The sequence below is a fragment of the Carcharhinus amblyrhynchos genome, chromosome 32 (assembly GCF_965287045.1).
Source record: "Carcharhinus amblyrhynchos chromosome 32, sCarAmb.v2.hapA, whole genome shotgun sequence".
Lineage (NCBI taxonomy): Eukaryota > Metazoa > Chordata > Chondrichthyes > Carcharhiniformes > Carcharhinidae > Carcharhinus > Carcharhinus amblyrhynchos.
In genome coordinates, this window is record NC_137355.1 from 18441582 (window position 1) to 18456779 (window position 15198).

The 15198-nt window shown below is 46.9% G+C and overlaps 1 protein-coding gene across 1 annotated transcript in view; it reads left to right on the forward strand.

The window, feature by feature from the left end:
* Positions 1–15198, forward strand: part of pstpip1a (proline-serine-threonine phosphatase interacting protein 1a) — a 79786-nt gene that overhangs the window by 48419 nt on the left and 16169 nt on the right. The window contains exons 7-9 of the mRNA XM_080216160.1: positions 2473–2571; positions 5777–5822; positions 14010–14089. Of these exons, the coding sequence (XP_080072286.1) occupies positions 2473–2571; positions 5777–5822; positions 14010–14089 (225 nt within the window). The remainder of the gene's footprint in view (positions 1–2472; positions 2572–5776; positions 5823–14009; positions 14090–15198) is intronic.

Genomic DNA, 15198 nt, shown 5'->3' on the forward strand with positions numbered 1-15198 from the left:
TTTTCACAGTAACTTCATTGCAGTGTTAATGTAAACCTACTTGTGACACTAATAGTTAAACTTTATAAACTTTCTCAGTAATTTCATTGCAGTGTTAATGTAAACCTACTTGTGACACTAATAAATACACTTAGCTTAAAAAGGGCATTGTCAAACGTATTGCTGAAGGACAGGACAGTAAATGATTTGTGTTCAAAGCATTCATTTAAAAATCAGAATATTTCAAGAAAATAACAGCTTTCAAATGGGACTTTTTGTTTCATTTATTCTTTCCCGGGCTGTGGGCTCCGTGGATAAGCCAGCATTAGCTGCCTGTCCCTGACCGAACTGAGTGTCTCGTTCGGCCAATTCAGAGGGCAGTTGAGAGTCTCCCACATTGCAGTGGCTCTGGAGTCACATGTAGGCCAGGCTGGGTAAGGATGGCAGATTTCCTTCCCTAAAGGGGCATGAGTGAATCAGATGGTTTCTAACGACAATCGGTGATAGTTTCACGGTCACAGTTGCTGTAACTAGCTTCACAATTCCAGATTTATTCATTGAGTAATTATACAGCTGCCATGATGGGGATTTGAAGCCATGTCCCCAGGTCAGTAGACTGGGCCTCTGGATAGCCAGTTGAGTAATGTTACCACTGTGGCACCATCTATAAATTGGATATCTGAATGGGAGAATGACATAGGGTTAGAGATACCCTTCATTGGAGGTGATACAGTGAAGGTTCACTAGATTGGACTGAGAGCTTTGTCCTTAGATAAGAGACTGGGAAAATCCATAATCTCTGGAGTTTAGAAGAATGACAGGTGATCTCATTGAAACATTTTTGATTCTGAAGTATTTTGACAGGTAGATACAGAGAGGTTGTTTCCCCGGGTCAGGGGAACCTAAAACATGGAGGCACAGTCTCAGGATAATCAGTGCAGACGGAGGCCATTTGGCCCATCAAGCCTGCACCAACAACAATCCCACCCAGGCCCTATCCACGTAACCCTACATATTTACCCTGCTATCCCCCTGACACTAAAGGGCAATTTAGCATGGCCAATCCACCTAACCCACACATCTATGGACCGTGGGAGGAAACCAGAGCACCCGGAGGAAACCCACACAGACACAGCATGGGGGGAAATGTGGAAACTCCACATAGACAGTCACCCAAGTCCTTGGCGCTGAGAGGTTGCAGTTCTAAGCACTGTGATAAGGAAGTGATCATTTCGGACTGAGATGAGATTAAGTTTCTTGATGCAAAGGGTTGTGAATCTTTGAAATGTTCTATCCCAGAGGGCCGAGGACATCCATCATTGAGAGTTTAAAATTGAGATAGATTTTTGGTGTCTCAGGGAATTGCTGGATACAGGGTTCAGGAGGGAAAGTGAAGTTAATTTGGAAGAGCTGCCATCGTGGTGCAGTTTTAAATGGTGAAACAGGATCGAGGAGATGGTCTACTGCTGTTCCTAGAATCCTACAGTGCAGAAGGAGGCCATTCAGCCCATCGAGTCTGCACCAACCACAATCCCGTCCAGGCCCTATCCCCATAAGTCCATGCATTTACCCTAGCTAGTCCCCCGACACTAAGTGTTAATTTAGCACGGCCAATGCACCTAACCCGCACACCTTTGGACTGTGGAAAGAAACCGGAGCACCCAGAGGAAACCCACGCAGACACAGGGAGAATGTACAGACTCTGCACAGACAGTGACCCAAGCCGGGAATCGAACCCGGGGCCCTGGCACTGGAAGGCAGCAGTGTTAACCACTGTGCCACTAAATATAGTGAATTACTTTTAATTGTTGCATTTTTATCTGGGGATAACTGTTTGAATATGGCAAAAATATGACCCCAAACCAGGAATCCAACTCGATTCCCTGGCGCTGTGAGGCAGCAATGCTAACTACTGTACCACCGTTCCTGTGCTAGCTCACTCGGGCATGATGGGCAGAATGGCCTCCTTTTGTCCTATACGTTGTCCTGTTCCCTGGTGTTTCTTCTCCATTGGGAAGTTAGTTTCCTGAGTGGACCCTTTCACAGTGTCTCGATAGACATTCTTCAATCGTGACACCGATTGGACCTGATCCCGTCCTATCCCCTGCTGCCTGCGGACATGTTCAGTGGGAGGATTGGTCGAGTGTGATCAGGAATTCCGGAGCACAGCCCTATTTCCTCATTCTGTGACACCAGAATCAAATCTCTGAATCCCAACCTAGACTGAATGGACTATACAAAAAGCTCCAGCTTCTGCAGCTCACCACTTGCTGAGGCTTTTTGGGGAGGTGAGGGGTTGGGAAGAGGGCAGAGATGAGGGGGTGGGGGGGAAGGTGAGGGGAGATGGGGTGGGAGAGATGAGAGGGGGGAAGGAAGGGAAGGGGCATCGACCTGGTCCAGTGTTCGAGTCAAACTGAATGATGGAGCCTCGCTGCAAACGCCCGACCTTCTGACAAAGCGGTTCCTGATACTGTGTGATTTTCAACTTTCCAGTCCAAGAAATACTATGAACAGAAATGTAAAGAAGCTGATGAAGCAGAACAGAACGTTGAACGGGCAAACTCTACGGGAAATCAGAAGCAAATTGAAAAGGTAGGATTCGAGCAAGAGAATGAGGCCCCTCATTTCCCTCACTCCGATTTTCCTTTTATATGTTTTCCTATTTGCCGATTTGAATTTACTTCCCCTAAAATCTTACCTCTTAAAATCCCACCCTCTTTATTGGATAATGTTTATCTCTTGCCTGCCAATTCTATATTTTGGTGTTGCTCCAGTTTTAGCTGTGTCTAATCCAGTATCTTTATTCCACTCTCTTTGGGGAATTGTGATGTCTGTTCACTTTATAATCCGAGCTCTTCCACCATTTTCTCACCAACTCTGGTCTGTCTCCCTCCCACTCTCCCTGCCTGTCTCCCTCACATTTTCTGTATGTCCCTCTCTCTCTCTCACTTTCTTTCTCTGTGTCTCATTCTCCCTTGTGCATGCTCTCCCTCCCTCCCTCTCTCTCACATTCTCCTCTCTACCATTTTACCTTCTTTTCTCTCTCCCCCTCTCTCCCTCACACATTCTCCTTCTCTCTGCCATTTTCCCTTCATCTCTCTCTCTCTCTCTCTCTCTCTCGCATTCTCTCACTCCCTCCTCCCTCTCGTACCAGACCATAAGACATAGGAGCAGAATTAGGCCACTCGGCCCATCGAGTCTGCTCCGCCATTCAATCATGGCTGATATTTTTCTCATCCCCATTCTCCTGCCTTTTCCCCATAACCCCTGATCCCTTATTAATCAAGAACCTATCTATCTCTGTCTTAAAGACACTCAATGACCCGGCCTCCACAGCCTTCTGCGGCAAAGAGTTCCACAGATTCCCCACTCTCTCTGGCTGAAGAAATTCCTCCTCATCTCTGTTTTAAAGGATCGTCCCTTTAGCCGGAGGTTGTGCCCTCTGGTTCTAGTTTTTCCTACTAGTGGAAACATCCTCTCCACGTCCACTCCATCCAGGCCTTGCAGTATCCTGGAAGTTTCAATAAGATCCATCCCCCATCTTTCTAAACTCCAACAAATACTGACCTCAACCCGTTCCCCATACGACAAGCTCTTCATTCCGGGGATCATTCTTATGAACCTCCTCTGGACCCTTTCCAAGGCCGGCACATCCTTCCTCAGATACGGGGCCCAAAACTGCTCCCAATTCTCCAAATGGGGTCTGACCGGGGCCTTATACAGCCTCAGAAGTACCTCCCTGTTCTTGTATTCGAGCCCATGTGACATAATGCTAACACTGCACATTAACCTTGAGAGAACCTTGAACAGGGATTCCCAAATCCCTTTGTGTTTCTGATTTATTAAACATTTCCCCATTTAGAAACTAGTCTGTGCCTCCATTCCTCCTTCCGAAGTGTATAACCTCTCACTTCCCCACATTGTATTCCATCTGCCACTTCTTCGTCCACGCATTCTCTCTCTCTCCCCCCCCCCCCCCCAACCCCTCTCTCTTTCTCTTTCGCATTCTCTCTCTCTCTCTCTCTGCCTTCCACTCTCTCACTTTCTCATTCTCTCTTTTTCCATCCCCGTCTCCCCGTTTGGAATTGACATTTAGCTGCAGTATGAGTTTAGATTGTCCTAACCCGTCGTTGTGTGTCTGCTGTCCCCAAGGATAACTCATTTGTCTGCAGCTTCTATCAAATGAAGGGAGGGGAATAAATGGATTAAAAAGGATGCATTTAGCTGAATATTAAAGGGCGACGGATCATTGCGTCTGGCCACAGAGCTGGATTTAAATCTAAAGCCCTTTCAGATTGTACACAGCACCTGAGTTGTTACTGCATAAACCCCCAGACAGAACCACAACTAAAGCACCATATCCCCGGGCTCTGTCCCTGTTAAACACTCTCTGTACACAGGCTGGCATTGCCTTTACTCTGGTGCCCAGCGCCCAATGGGCTGTTTATATTTGTGCCATCTGGAAGTGTTATTTTTAACTTGTAATTCCCCGTGTACTGATCAGTGCCCACACCGAGATATAAAGATGGGACAAGCAGCGCCTCCATCTGCTTTCCTTCACTGGCCTTCAATTAGAGTTCAGGTTGTTAACTCTCCAGTATTGGACAAGTTCTCCTTCCCTCCCTCTCATTGTCCCTCTTTTTCTCCATCCTCCTCTCTCTCGCATTCTCTCTCCCTCTCTTTCTCCATCCCCCAGTCTCCCTGAGAACGCGAGGGAGGGAGAGGGAGAGTGCGAGGGAGGAGGATTGCAAGGGAGAAAGGAGGGAGGGAATGCGAGGGAGAGGCGGAGGAAGGGAGAATGGGAGGGAGAGTGCAGGGGAGAGGCGGAGGGAGGAAACATGAGGGAGAGGCGGAGGGATAGAGAGTGCGAGAGAGAGGTGGGGGAAGGGAAAGGCAGAGGGAGGGAGCTTGAGGGGGACAGGCACAGGGAGAGAGGGAGAATGTGACGAAGAGATGAAGGGAGGGAGAGGCGGAGGGAGGGAGAATGCGAGGGAGAGGCAGAGGGAGGGAGTGAGAGAGGCAGCAGGAGGAAGAATTTGAGGGAGGGGCAGAGGGAGGGAGAATGTGAGGGAGAAGCGAAGGTAGGGCAAACAAAAGGGAGAGGCGAAGGGAGGGAGAGCTGGAGGGTGTGAGAATGTGAGGGAGAGGTGGAGGGAGGGAGAATGTGAGGGAGAACGCGAGAGAGGGAGAGGGCGAGGCAGAGGGAGGGTTTTAGGTCAAGATCCAAAAGGCTGCTTTGTCTGGAAAATTCATTGGGATTTTAAAAGCATTTGTTTTATTTTCTATTTTATTAGAAGCTTTCTGCTCAGCAGAGCTAAAAATATTGCAAATGGGAGAGGGAGAAGCTGCTTGGCTGTCAGTCAGACATCATCCAATTCTGTAGTGAGTTTTGTTGCTTTCTCTGTAGGAAGTTTGTACGTCACGAGGACGGGAATATTGGCCAACTGGGACATGGGGGCCAATCATGTGGTGGAACCAGGAAGATGTTCAATCCCACCTGGATTTTATTAACGTGATCACCACCGAGCAACAGGTTCCAACCCCAGACCGGTCTCTATTGGCCGAGCTGTCAATATGAAGTTGGAGAATTGTTGGTCAGAATTCCTGATGTGGTGGGAAATATCCCAGGGTGGATAATGGGTCAGGAAGCGAGAGGACAGAGCTGTGCTGCCTCCTCAAGTCGAACAGCTCGCTCTAACGAGTGAAGGGGGGAGAAATTGGGATCTCTTGCTGATCTCACGCATTCATCAAAAGGGGCACTGGCTGTAGTTAAATGATGTTTGTATCTATTCCACAGAGTCAGAACAAGGCCAAGCAATGTCGGGACACAGTGACTGAGTCAGGTACGTACCATTCCTGAGAGCCATGGCTCCCCACTACACCGGTGTACAGTGAAGACCCTCCCCTCCCCCAAGTGTGCTGCGAATAAAGGTTCAAAATTCATGGAATTAAACTGAAACCTGTCTTCAGCTCTGAGGTTGACATCTCCAAGACCAGACGAACCTTGAGCCTCCCAAGGACCTCTTCTCTATACAGTGAGAAGTATTGTTTCTTGTGCACTATACAGACAAAGCATACCATTCATAGAGCACATAGGGGAGAAGGAAAGGAGAGGGTGTAGAATGTGGGTGGCACAGTGGTTAGCACTGCTGTGTCCCAGTGCCAGGAACCCGGGTTCAATTCCCGGCTTGGGTCACTCTCTGTGTGGAGTCTGCACGTTCTCCCCATGTCTGCATGGGTTTCCTCCGGGTGCTCCGGTTTCCTCCCACAGTCCAAAGATATGTGGGTTAGGTGGATTGACCATGCTAAATTGATCCTGGTGTTAGGGGATTAGCAGGGTAAATGTGTGGAGTTACAGGGATAGGGCCTGGGTGGGATTGTGGTCGGTCCAGACTCGATGGGCCAAATGGCCTCCTTCTGCAGTGATTCTTCTGCATATGTGGTGGCTGGGAATGAGCCGCATGCGCGTGGTGTAGATTTTTTTACGTTAGGCGGGTCCATGTGCCTGGCCAACAGGACTTGGAGTTGAAGACAAGGTCCCCTTGCACCCACACAAAAAACAAAAACTCAAAACGGGCACAGAAAACCCTGGGAGAACCCCATCAGCAAGGCACTGGGCTTTGATTTGATTTATTATTGTCAGATGTATTGGGATGCAGTGAGACATATTGTTTCTTGCGTGCCAAACAGACAAAGCATACTGTTCATAGAGTACACAGAGGAGAAGGAAAGGAGAGAGTGTAGAATGTAGTGTTACAGTCATAACTAGGGTGTAGAGAAAGATCAACTTAGTGTGAAGTAGGTCCATTCAAAAGTCTGAGGGCAGCAGGGAAGAAGTTGTTCTTGAGTTGGTTGGCAGTGGTATTGTCACAATCCAAAGAGGCAATGCCACGTTCTGGGGACCCGGTTCGAGTCCCGCCATGGCAGACGGTGAAATTTGAATTCAATAAAAAATCTGGAATTAAGAATCTACTGATGACTGTGAAACCATTGTCGGAAAAACCCATCTGGTTCACTAATGTCCTTTAGGGAAGGAAATCTGCCGTCCTTACCCGGTCTGGCCCACATGTGACTCCAGAGCCACAGCAATGTGGTTGACTCTCAACTGCCCTCCAAGGGCAACTAGGGATGGGCAATAAATACTGGCCAGGCAGCGACACCCATGTCCCACAAAATGAATAAAATTCTGGCCTCGGGTGACTGTGTGGCGTTTGCATGTTTTTGCCAGGTGCTCCTGTTTCCTCCCACAGTTCAAAGATCTGCAGATTAGGTTGATTGGCCATGCTAAATTACCCCTTGGTTGTCAGGGCGATTTAGCAGGGCAAATACGAGGGGGTTACAGGGATGGGGCCTGGGTGAAATTGACAGGCTCGATGGGCCGAATGGCACTGTAGGGATTCTGTAATTTTAAAATGAGAAAGGGAACTCTCGACACAGAATTGAATGGATTGCTTTTGAAGCCAGTGTGTAGCCTGATGGTGGTGGGGTGCGGTCTCAACAACATCGAACCTCTCTCTGTCTTCACACCACGTGTTCAGTCGTGTCCCATAGAGGCAGATTAACCATGGTGTCTTTGTCCTTAAACCGCACACCCTCGGCAGAGTGAGGAATGTGGATTCGAGCGGGGACGTACACAGAAAATAAATTCTACCCTTGCACCACCCCAGCAGGTTTAAAAACAAAAACAACAGGCTTGAATGCCGGATACTCTGGTGGGGGCAGTGGTGGGGGAGGGAGGGAGGTGGTTTGCAGTTAACCACACACCCTTGCATAATTGGCAAGGTTGAAGAAATGTTAGACGCAATATTTTCCATCCCAAATTAGCTTCAGAAATGACCATGAAACCATTGTCGATTGTCAGAAAAACCCGTCTGGTTCACTAATGTCCTTTAGGGAAGGAAATCTCCCGTCCTTACTTGGTCTGTTTTACATCTGACTCCAACCCCACAGCAATGTCAGAGTCAGAGAGGTTTACAGCAGGGAAACAGGCCCTTCAGTCCAACTTGTCCATGCTGCCCTTTTTAAAACCCTAAGCTAATCCCAATTGCCCGCATTTGGCCCATATCCTTCTATACCCATCATACCCATGTTAACTATCTAAATGTTTTTTAAAAGACAAAATTGTACCTGCCCCTACTACTACTGCTGTTCTAGACCCTCACCACCCTCTGTGTGAAAAAATTGCCCCTCTGGACACTTTTGTATCTCTCCCCTCTCACCTTAAACCTGTGCCCTGTAGTTTTAGACTCCCCTACCTTTGGGAAAAGACATTGACTATTTCGCTGATCTGTGCCCCTCATTATTTTACAGACCTCTATAAGATCAGTCCTCAGCCTCCTACACTCCAGAGAAAAATTTCCCAGTCTATCCAACCTCTCCTTATAACTCAATCCATCAAGTCATGTGATTGACTCTTACCTGCCCTCTGAAATAATAGAATCCCTCGTGCAGAAGGAGGCCATTTGGCCCATCAGGTCTGCACCAACTCTCTGGCAGAGCATTTTACCCAGCTCCTATCCTTGTGATTTCCATGCATTTACCCCGCTAACCTACACATCTTGGGACACTAAGGAGCAATTTAGCATGGCCAATCCCCCATAACCTACACATTAACTTGCACATCTTGGGACACCAAGGGAAAATCTAGCGCAGCCAATCCACCTAACCTACACATAATTGGACTGTGGGAGGAAACCGGAGTACCCGGAGGAATCCCACCCAGACATGGGGAGAACATGCAAACTCCACATAGACAGTGACCCAAGGCTGGATTTGAACCTGGGTCCCTGGCGCTGTGAGGCAGCACTGCCAATCACTGTGCCACCGTGCTGTACTAATGTCTGAGCTGAGAGCCAACACCCTCAACAGTGCAGCTCTCCTTCAGTACTGCGTTTGACTGTCACTCGGCTTTCATTCTGAGGCCCTGGAGTGAAGTTGAAACCTATAACCTCTGGGCTTGGAGGCAGTGTTGTTGTTGAAGATTAGTAGTAAGAAGCCTCACAACACCAGGTTAAAAGTCCAACAGGTTTATTTGGTAGCATGAGCTTTCAGAGCGCTGCTCCTTCATCAGGTGAATGAAGAGATTGCCTTCCTTATTACCTGCTGCATCTGCATACTAACTTCCTGAAGAGTGAACCTGATGAAGGAGCAGCGCTCCAAAAGCTCGTGATTCCAAATAAACCTGTTGGACTTTAACCTGGTGTTGTGAGACTTCTTACTGTGCCCACCCCAGTCCAACACCAGCATCTCCACGTCTTTGTTGAAGATACACACAGGCTAACAAAGTTAGACTGGAATCACCTTCTGTCCTCCCATTTAGGCCTAATCAGCAGCTGTGGATTGTACATTTAATAATAGGTGTTAGATTTTTCAGGAAAATTCTGTGCTTTGTTTGTGCAGTTAAATGAAGCTGATTAGTAGTTGTGTTTGAGAAAAGGAGTGATGTTTCCTTTACCCAGTTAGATGCCGCTTTAGTTGCTTGTTTAACTTTCTGAACAATACGTGCCATATTTCACATTTAAATATGACATCCAGTCAAACCAGTGTTAATTATACAGCGGTATCTACAAACCATGGGTGACACAGTGGTTAGCACTGCTGCCTCACAGCATCAGGGTCCCGGGTTCAATTCCAGCCTCAGGTCACTGTCTCTGTAGATTCTGCATGTTTTCCTCGTGTCTGCGTGGGTTTCCTCCGTGTGCTCTGGTTTCCTCCTGCAGTCCAAAGATGTGTGGGTTAGATGGATTGGCCATGCTAAATTATCCCTTAGTGTCAGGGGGATTAATGGGGAAAATGCATGGGGTTACGGGTTAGGGCCTGGGTGGGATTGTGTCAGTGCAGACTCGATGGGCCTCCTTCTGTACTGTAGGAATTCTATGGACTGAATTTTGCTCCCAAGCCCAGGGCTTAAATCATACACATATTTAAGACCCTTCAGTAAATATCTTTATTTTTTGCCTTGTAAATTTTCATCTCTGGGTGGCAAGTTTAATACTTGCAATTTAACTTAGTTTTGCAGTGCCCTTATCTATCTTGTGGACCTCCTCATTGTTTTGGAGATTCATTGTTCATAGGATCTTAACTTTGCAGAAGGAGGCCATTCGGCCTATCGAGTCTGCACCACTGTCCAAAAGTGCATCTTACCTAGGCCCACTGCTCTGCGCTATCCCCGTAACCCCACCCATTTAGCATGGCTAAAATCCACTGAAAGCCTACCTATCTTTGGAGACTAAGGGGGAACTTAGCATGGCCAATGCACCTAACCTGCACACCTTGGGACACTAAAGGGCGATTTAACATGGCTAACCCATCTAACCTACACATCTTTGGACACTAAAGGGCAATTTAGCATGGTCAATCCACCTATTTTTATACTCTATTCCATTAGCAATGAATTTCAAAGTTGTACTTGCCTTCCTTATTACCTGCTGTATCTGCGTTCTAACTTTCTGAAATTCATGTACAAGGACATCCAGATCCCTCTGCACTGAAGCATTTTGAAGTTTCTCTCCACTTCGACAATAAGTTGCCTTTTTATTCCTCTGATCACAATGCATAACCTCTCACTGATCCAGGGTAAATTCCAGCTGCCAAATTTTGGCCCATTTACCTAACCTATCCATACCCATTTGTACCTTTCGCATTTCACAGAATCCTACAGTGCAGAAGGAGGCCATTCAGCCCATCGAGTCTGCACCGAACACAATCCCACCCAGGCCCGATCCTTGTAACCCTGTGCGTTTACCCTAGCTAGTCCCCCATCACCAAGATGTAATCCAACTCAACAGACATGACATGGTTTATGCTAAAGTCTCTCTGAAATGAACCAATCTGCTATCTGGTTGTAAAAAAGTCAATACTTCCTTCTCCACGACTAAGAATAAATGTTAAATCACAAAATTAGAATCATACAGAAATCCTACAGAAAGAGGCCACTTGTCCCATCGAACTTGTGCTGACAACAATCCTACCCAGACCTTATCCCCATAACCCCACATATTTGTTAGAATGTAACCAGTGACAAATTTGTACTGGATGTCATGTGACCAATGGGAAGGAGGTGTAAGGGTCAGCTGACCCAGTAAAACATGGAACCAATCACAGAGTGATGTAATAGCTGACCACCCGATTCACTATAAATAAGAACCTGTTTGGAATTGTGTTGGGCTTGGAGTGGCCCAGGGTGAGGCCCCAAGCTTGGAGTAATGAAGTTTCTTTATTAAACCCTTTCTTTGATTTATATTTGATTTGTTGCTGTTTCGTTAGCTGCATTTTGAAGATTTCCTTCTAAAGAAACTATATTTACCCAGCTAGTGCCCCTGACACTAAGGGGCAATTTAACATGGAAAATCAACCGAACCAGCACGTCTGTGGAGTGTGGGAGGAAACTGGAGCACCCAGAGGAAACCCACGCAGACACAGGGAGAATGTGCAAACTCAGTCATGTGAATCCAGAATTGAACCCGGGTCCCTGGCATTATGTGGCAGCAGCGTTAACCATTGTGCCACCGTGCCACCCCATTATCAGCTGTCCAATAATTGGAGTAAGAATTATTCCCCAACTCCAGACAGGAATTGTTTGATTTGATTTATTATTCACGTAGTAAACAGTAAAAAGTATTGTTTCTTGCACGCTATACAGACAAAGCATACCGTTCATAGAATTCTGACAGTACAGAAGCAGGCTATTCAGCCCTTCGAGTCTATACAGACCACAAACCAAACCAGGACCTATTCCCGTAACCCCACATATTTGTCCTGCTAATCCCCCTGTGACACCAAGGATCAATTTAACGTGGCCAATCAACCTAACTCACACATCTTTGGACTGTGAGTGGAAACTGGAGCACCCAGAGGAAACCCTTGCAGACATGGGGAGAATGTGCAGACTCAGCACAGAGTGATCTGAGGCCGGAATTGAACCTGGGTCTCTGGCGCTGAGAGGCAGCAGTTGCTAACCACTGTGCACCGTGTCACCCGCTATCATTGTACTTAGCGAAGGAAAGGGGAGAGTGCTGAATGTAGTGTTACAGTCATAGCGAGGGTGTAGAGAAAGATCAACTTAATGCGAGGTAGGTCCATTCAGAAGTCTGACAGCAGCAGGGAAGAAGCTGTTCTCGAGTTGGTTGGTATGTGACCTCGGACTTTTGTATCTTTTTCCCGAGGGAGGAGGATATATAATGGAGGATATAAGAAGAGTATTATTGGGATTGGATGAAATTCCTGGATTTTGATTTGGTAGAGCATCATGCTAACACCCACACTGGCAAGATCACACCTTCTTTGTCAGCCTGTTAATTGGGCTGCTTTCATCATGAGGTAACTGATGGCAAAACAAAGTGTAAAACTATCTGTTTCTGTTATTAATAGATTTAGCTGCTGGTTTATGTTCGCATTTCCTCCTGGGTGTTATTTGCAGATAGCCTGCTCGCATTCATAAATGTGAAACAGGGCTTACACCTTGCAGTCTGGATACTTGAAAGAGTACACTTATTGTGAAATCATAACGTTACTTTTTAAAACAAAACACGCACATTTGCAAGGTTTTGCCCAGCGGTGGAAGTTGCCTTATCAAGGTGTTCTTTCCTGCCTGAGTTTCCTGTTTGTGTGGGTTGGCTAGTCAGTGTCAAGCCATCAGAAGCTAATTTTATGCAATTGTAGAAATTCTGCAGTACAGATGGAGGCCATTCGGCCCATCGAGCCTGCATCGACGACAATCCCACCCAGGACCTATCCCTGTGACTCCACGTATTTACCCTGCTAATCCTTCCAACCTACACATCCCGGGACACCTAAGGGGCAATTTAGCATGACCAATCAACCTAACCCACACATCTTTGGACTGTGGGAGGAAACCGGAGGAACTGGAGGAAACCCACGCAGACACGGGGAGAACATGCAGACTCCGGACAGACAGTGACCCAAGCCGGGAATCGAACCCGGGTCTGTGAAACCATTGATTGTGGGAATAACCCATTTGCTAATGTCCTTTAGGGAAGGAAATCTGCTGTCCTTACCCGGTCTGGTCTACACGTGACTCCAGAGCCACAGCAATGTGGTTGAGTCTCAACTCCCCTACAAGGGCAATTAGGGATGGGCAATAAATGCTGGCCCAGCCAGCGACACCCACGTCCCATGGATGAATAAAAAAACAGTCTGGCTTAAGAAAAGTGTTGGTGGAATTTGGATCATGTTGTTTGAGCTTTGATTTACGTTCTAGTCCCAGCTTTCCACAGTACATATTTGAGGTTCTTGAGCCAATGTCTTTGGAACAATGCCCCAAAGCAGCCCCCTTGTCAGGGGGTTAGCAGGGTAAACATGGGGCTATGGGGTTAGGGTGAGATTGTTGTTGGTGCAGGCTCGATGGGCCAAATGGCCGCCTCCTGCCCTGTAGGGATTCTATATGATGGTCTTAGAGGGTGAGAGAGTGGGAATATAATGACACTGATGGATCCCATGGCCTCAGGACTAGGCAGTTAGCCACAAAGGAGCATAGTTACCTCTCTGTTAGAGCCAGTTGGTTGTATATCTTGAGGGACATCACCCTGCATGGGTGGGGCAAAGACAGGAGGAAAATGTCTAAAATCTACCATAGCCATTGGTATCATTCAGCACCAACCATCTAGTCAATGGAGCTAACTGATTCCTACAGTGCTAATGGAGCAGTGACGTATAGCAAAGACTGCTACTTTGAGTTAGATTATTGTATTTGCACACTGGGATATTCAACAACCTCCATCTTGCAATCAGTTTACTCCCTCAGTCCCTCTTAAAGTTAACCATCTGGAGAGAGAGATGATAGGCGTGTGGTATTATCGCTGGACTATTAATCCAGAAACTCAGCTAATGTTCTGGGGACCCGGGTTCGAATCCCACCAAGGCAGATGGAGGAATTTGAGTTCAATACAAAATATCTGGAATTAGGAATCTACGGATGAAACACTGTCAATTGTTAGGAAAAAAAACCCCATCTGATTCACTAATGTCCTTCAGCAAATGAAATTTAGGGGTTTTTGACCTTTTTTTTTCAGAACGCACTTACCAACAGAATGTGGAACAGCTGGACAAGATTCGGCAAGAATGGGAGCAAGAACATATCAATACCTGTGAGGTACCTGTAAACACCCTGTTATAAAGACAAGTTAATGGGGGAGTTCCCCTTTCAAATGTTATTTTAGATGTTGGGTCTATGGGTGTCCTTTTGGAGAATGGAACTTTAACCCCACTCCTCTGATGTTGTCCCTTCCATCAATTTCTTGACTTTCTCAACACCGGTTGGCATTTATCTCGTCTTAACCTGGATAGTAAATTCTCAGGGTCATTAGTTTTAGGGAGAATATCTGTCTGGAGGCTATTCGATGCTCAGGATCAATCCCATTGCTGACCATGTAGCCACACACATTGACACTGGATAGCCGAGGGAGGAATCGGAGCGCTCATAGAATTCCTAGGTGCAGAAGGAGGCCATTCGGCCCATCAACTCTGCACCAACCACAATCCCACCCAGGCCTTATCCCCATAACCCCATGTATTTACCCTGCTAATCCCCCTGACACGAAGGGACAATTAAGCATGGCTAATCTGGAATTAAGAATCTACTGATGACCATGTCGGAAAAACCCATCCAGGGAAGGAAATCTGCCGTCCTTACCCGGTCTGGCCTACATGTGACTCCAGAGCCACAGCAATGTGGTTGACTCTCAACTGCCCTCTGAACAAGGGCAACTAGAGATGGGCAATAAATGCTGGCCAGCCAGTGACACCCATGTCCCATGAATGAATTTTTAGAAAAATCAACCTAACCCGCACATCTTTGGACTGTGGGAGGAAACCGGAGCATCCGGAGGAAACCCATGCAGACATGGGGAGAACGTGCAGACTCCACACAGACAGTGACCCAAGCCGGGAATCGAACCTGGGTCCCTGGCGCTGTGTCACCGTGCCACCCACGCATCATTTGGTGGGTCTTTGAAGAGGGAGCTTAATCATTGAAAAATCAGATCAGTCTTTAAGCACCATCATTTGGCCCAGAGAGGTTCAAATCCATCTCCTGAAATCCACTTCATCAGCATTTGTGGTCAATATTTGTTAAAAAAGTAATGTTTGGATATAAAATCTGACTGTGATGATCGGGGAAAGTGTTTTGTCCTGAAAGATATTGCTAGAAAATTGAGAGTGATTCCAGGGTGTGTCAGAGCAGACCTCGATTCTCTGCTGTTC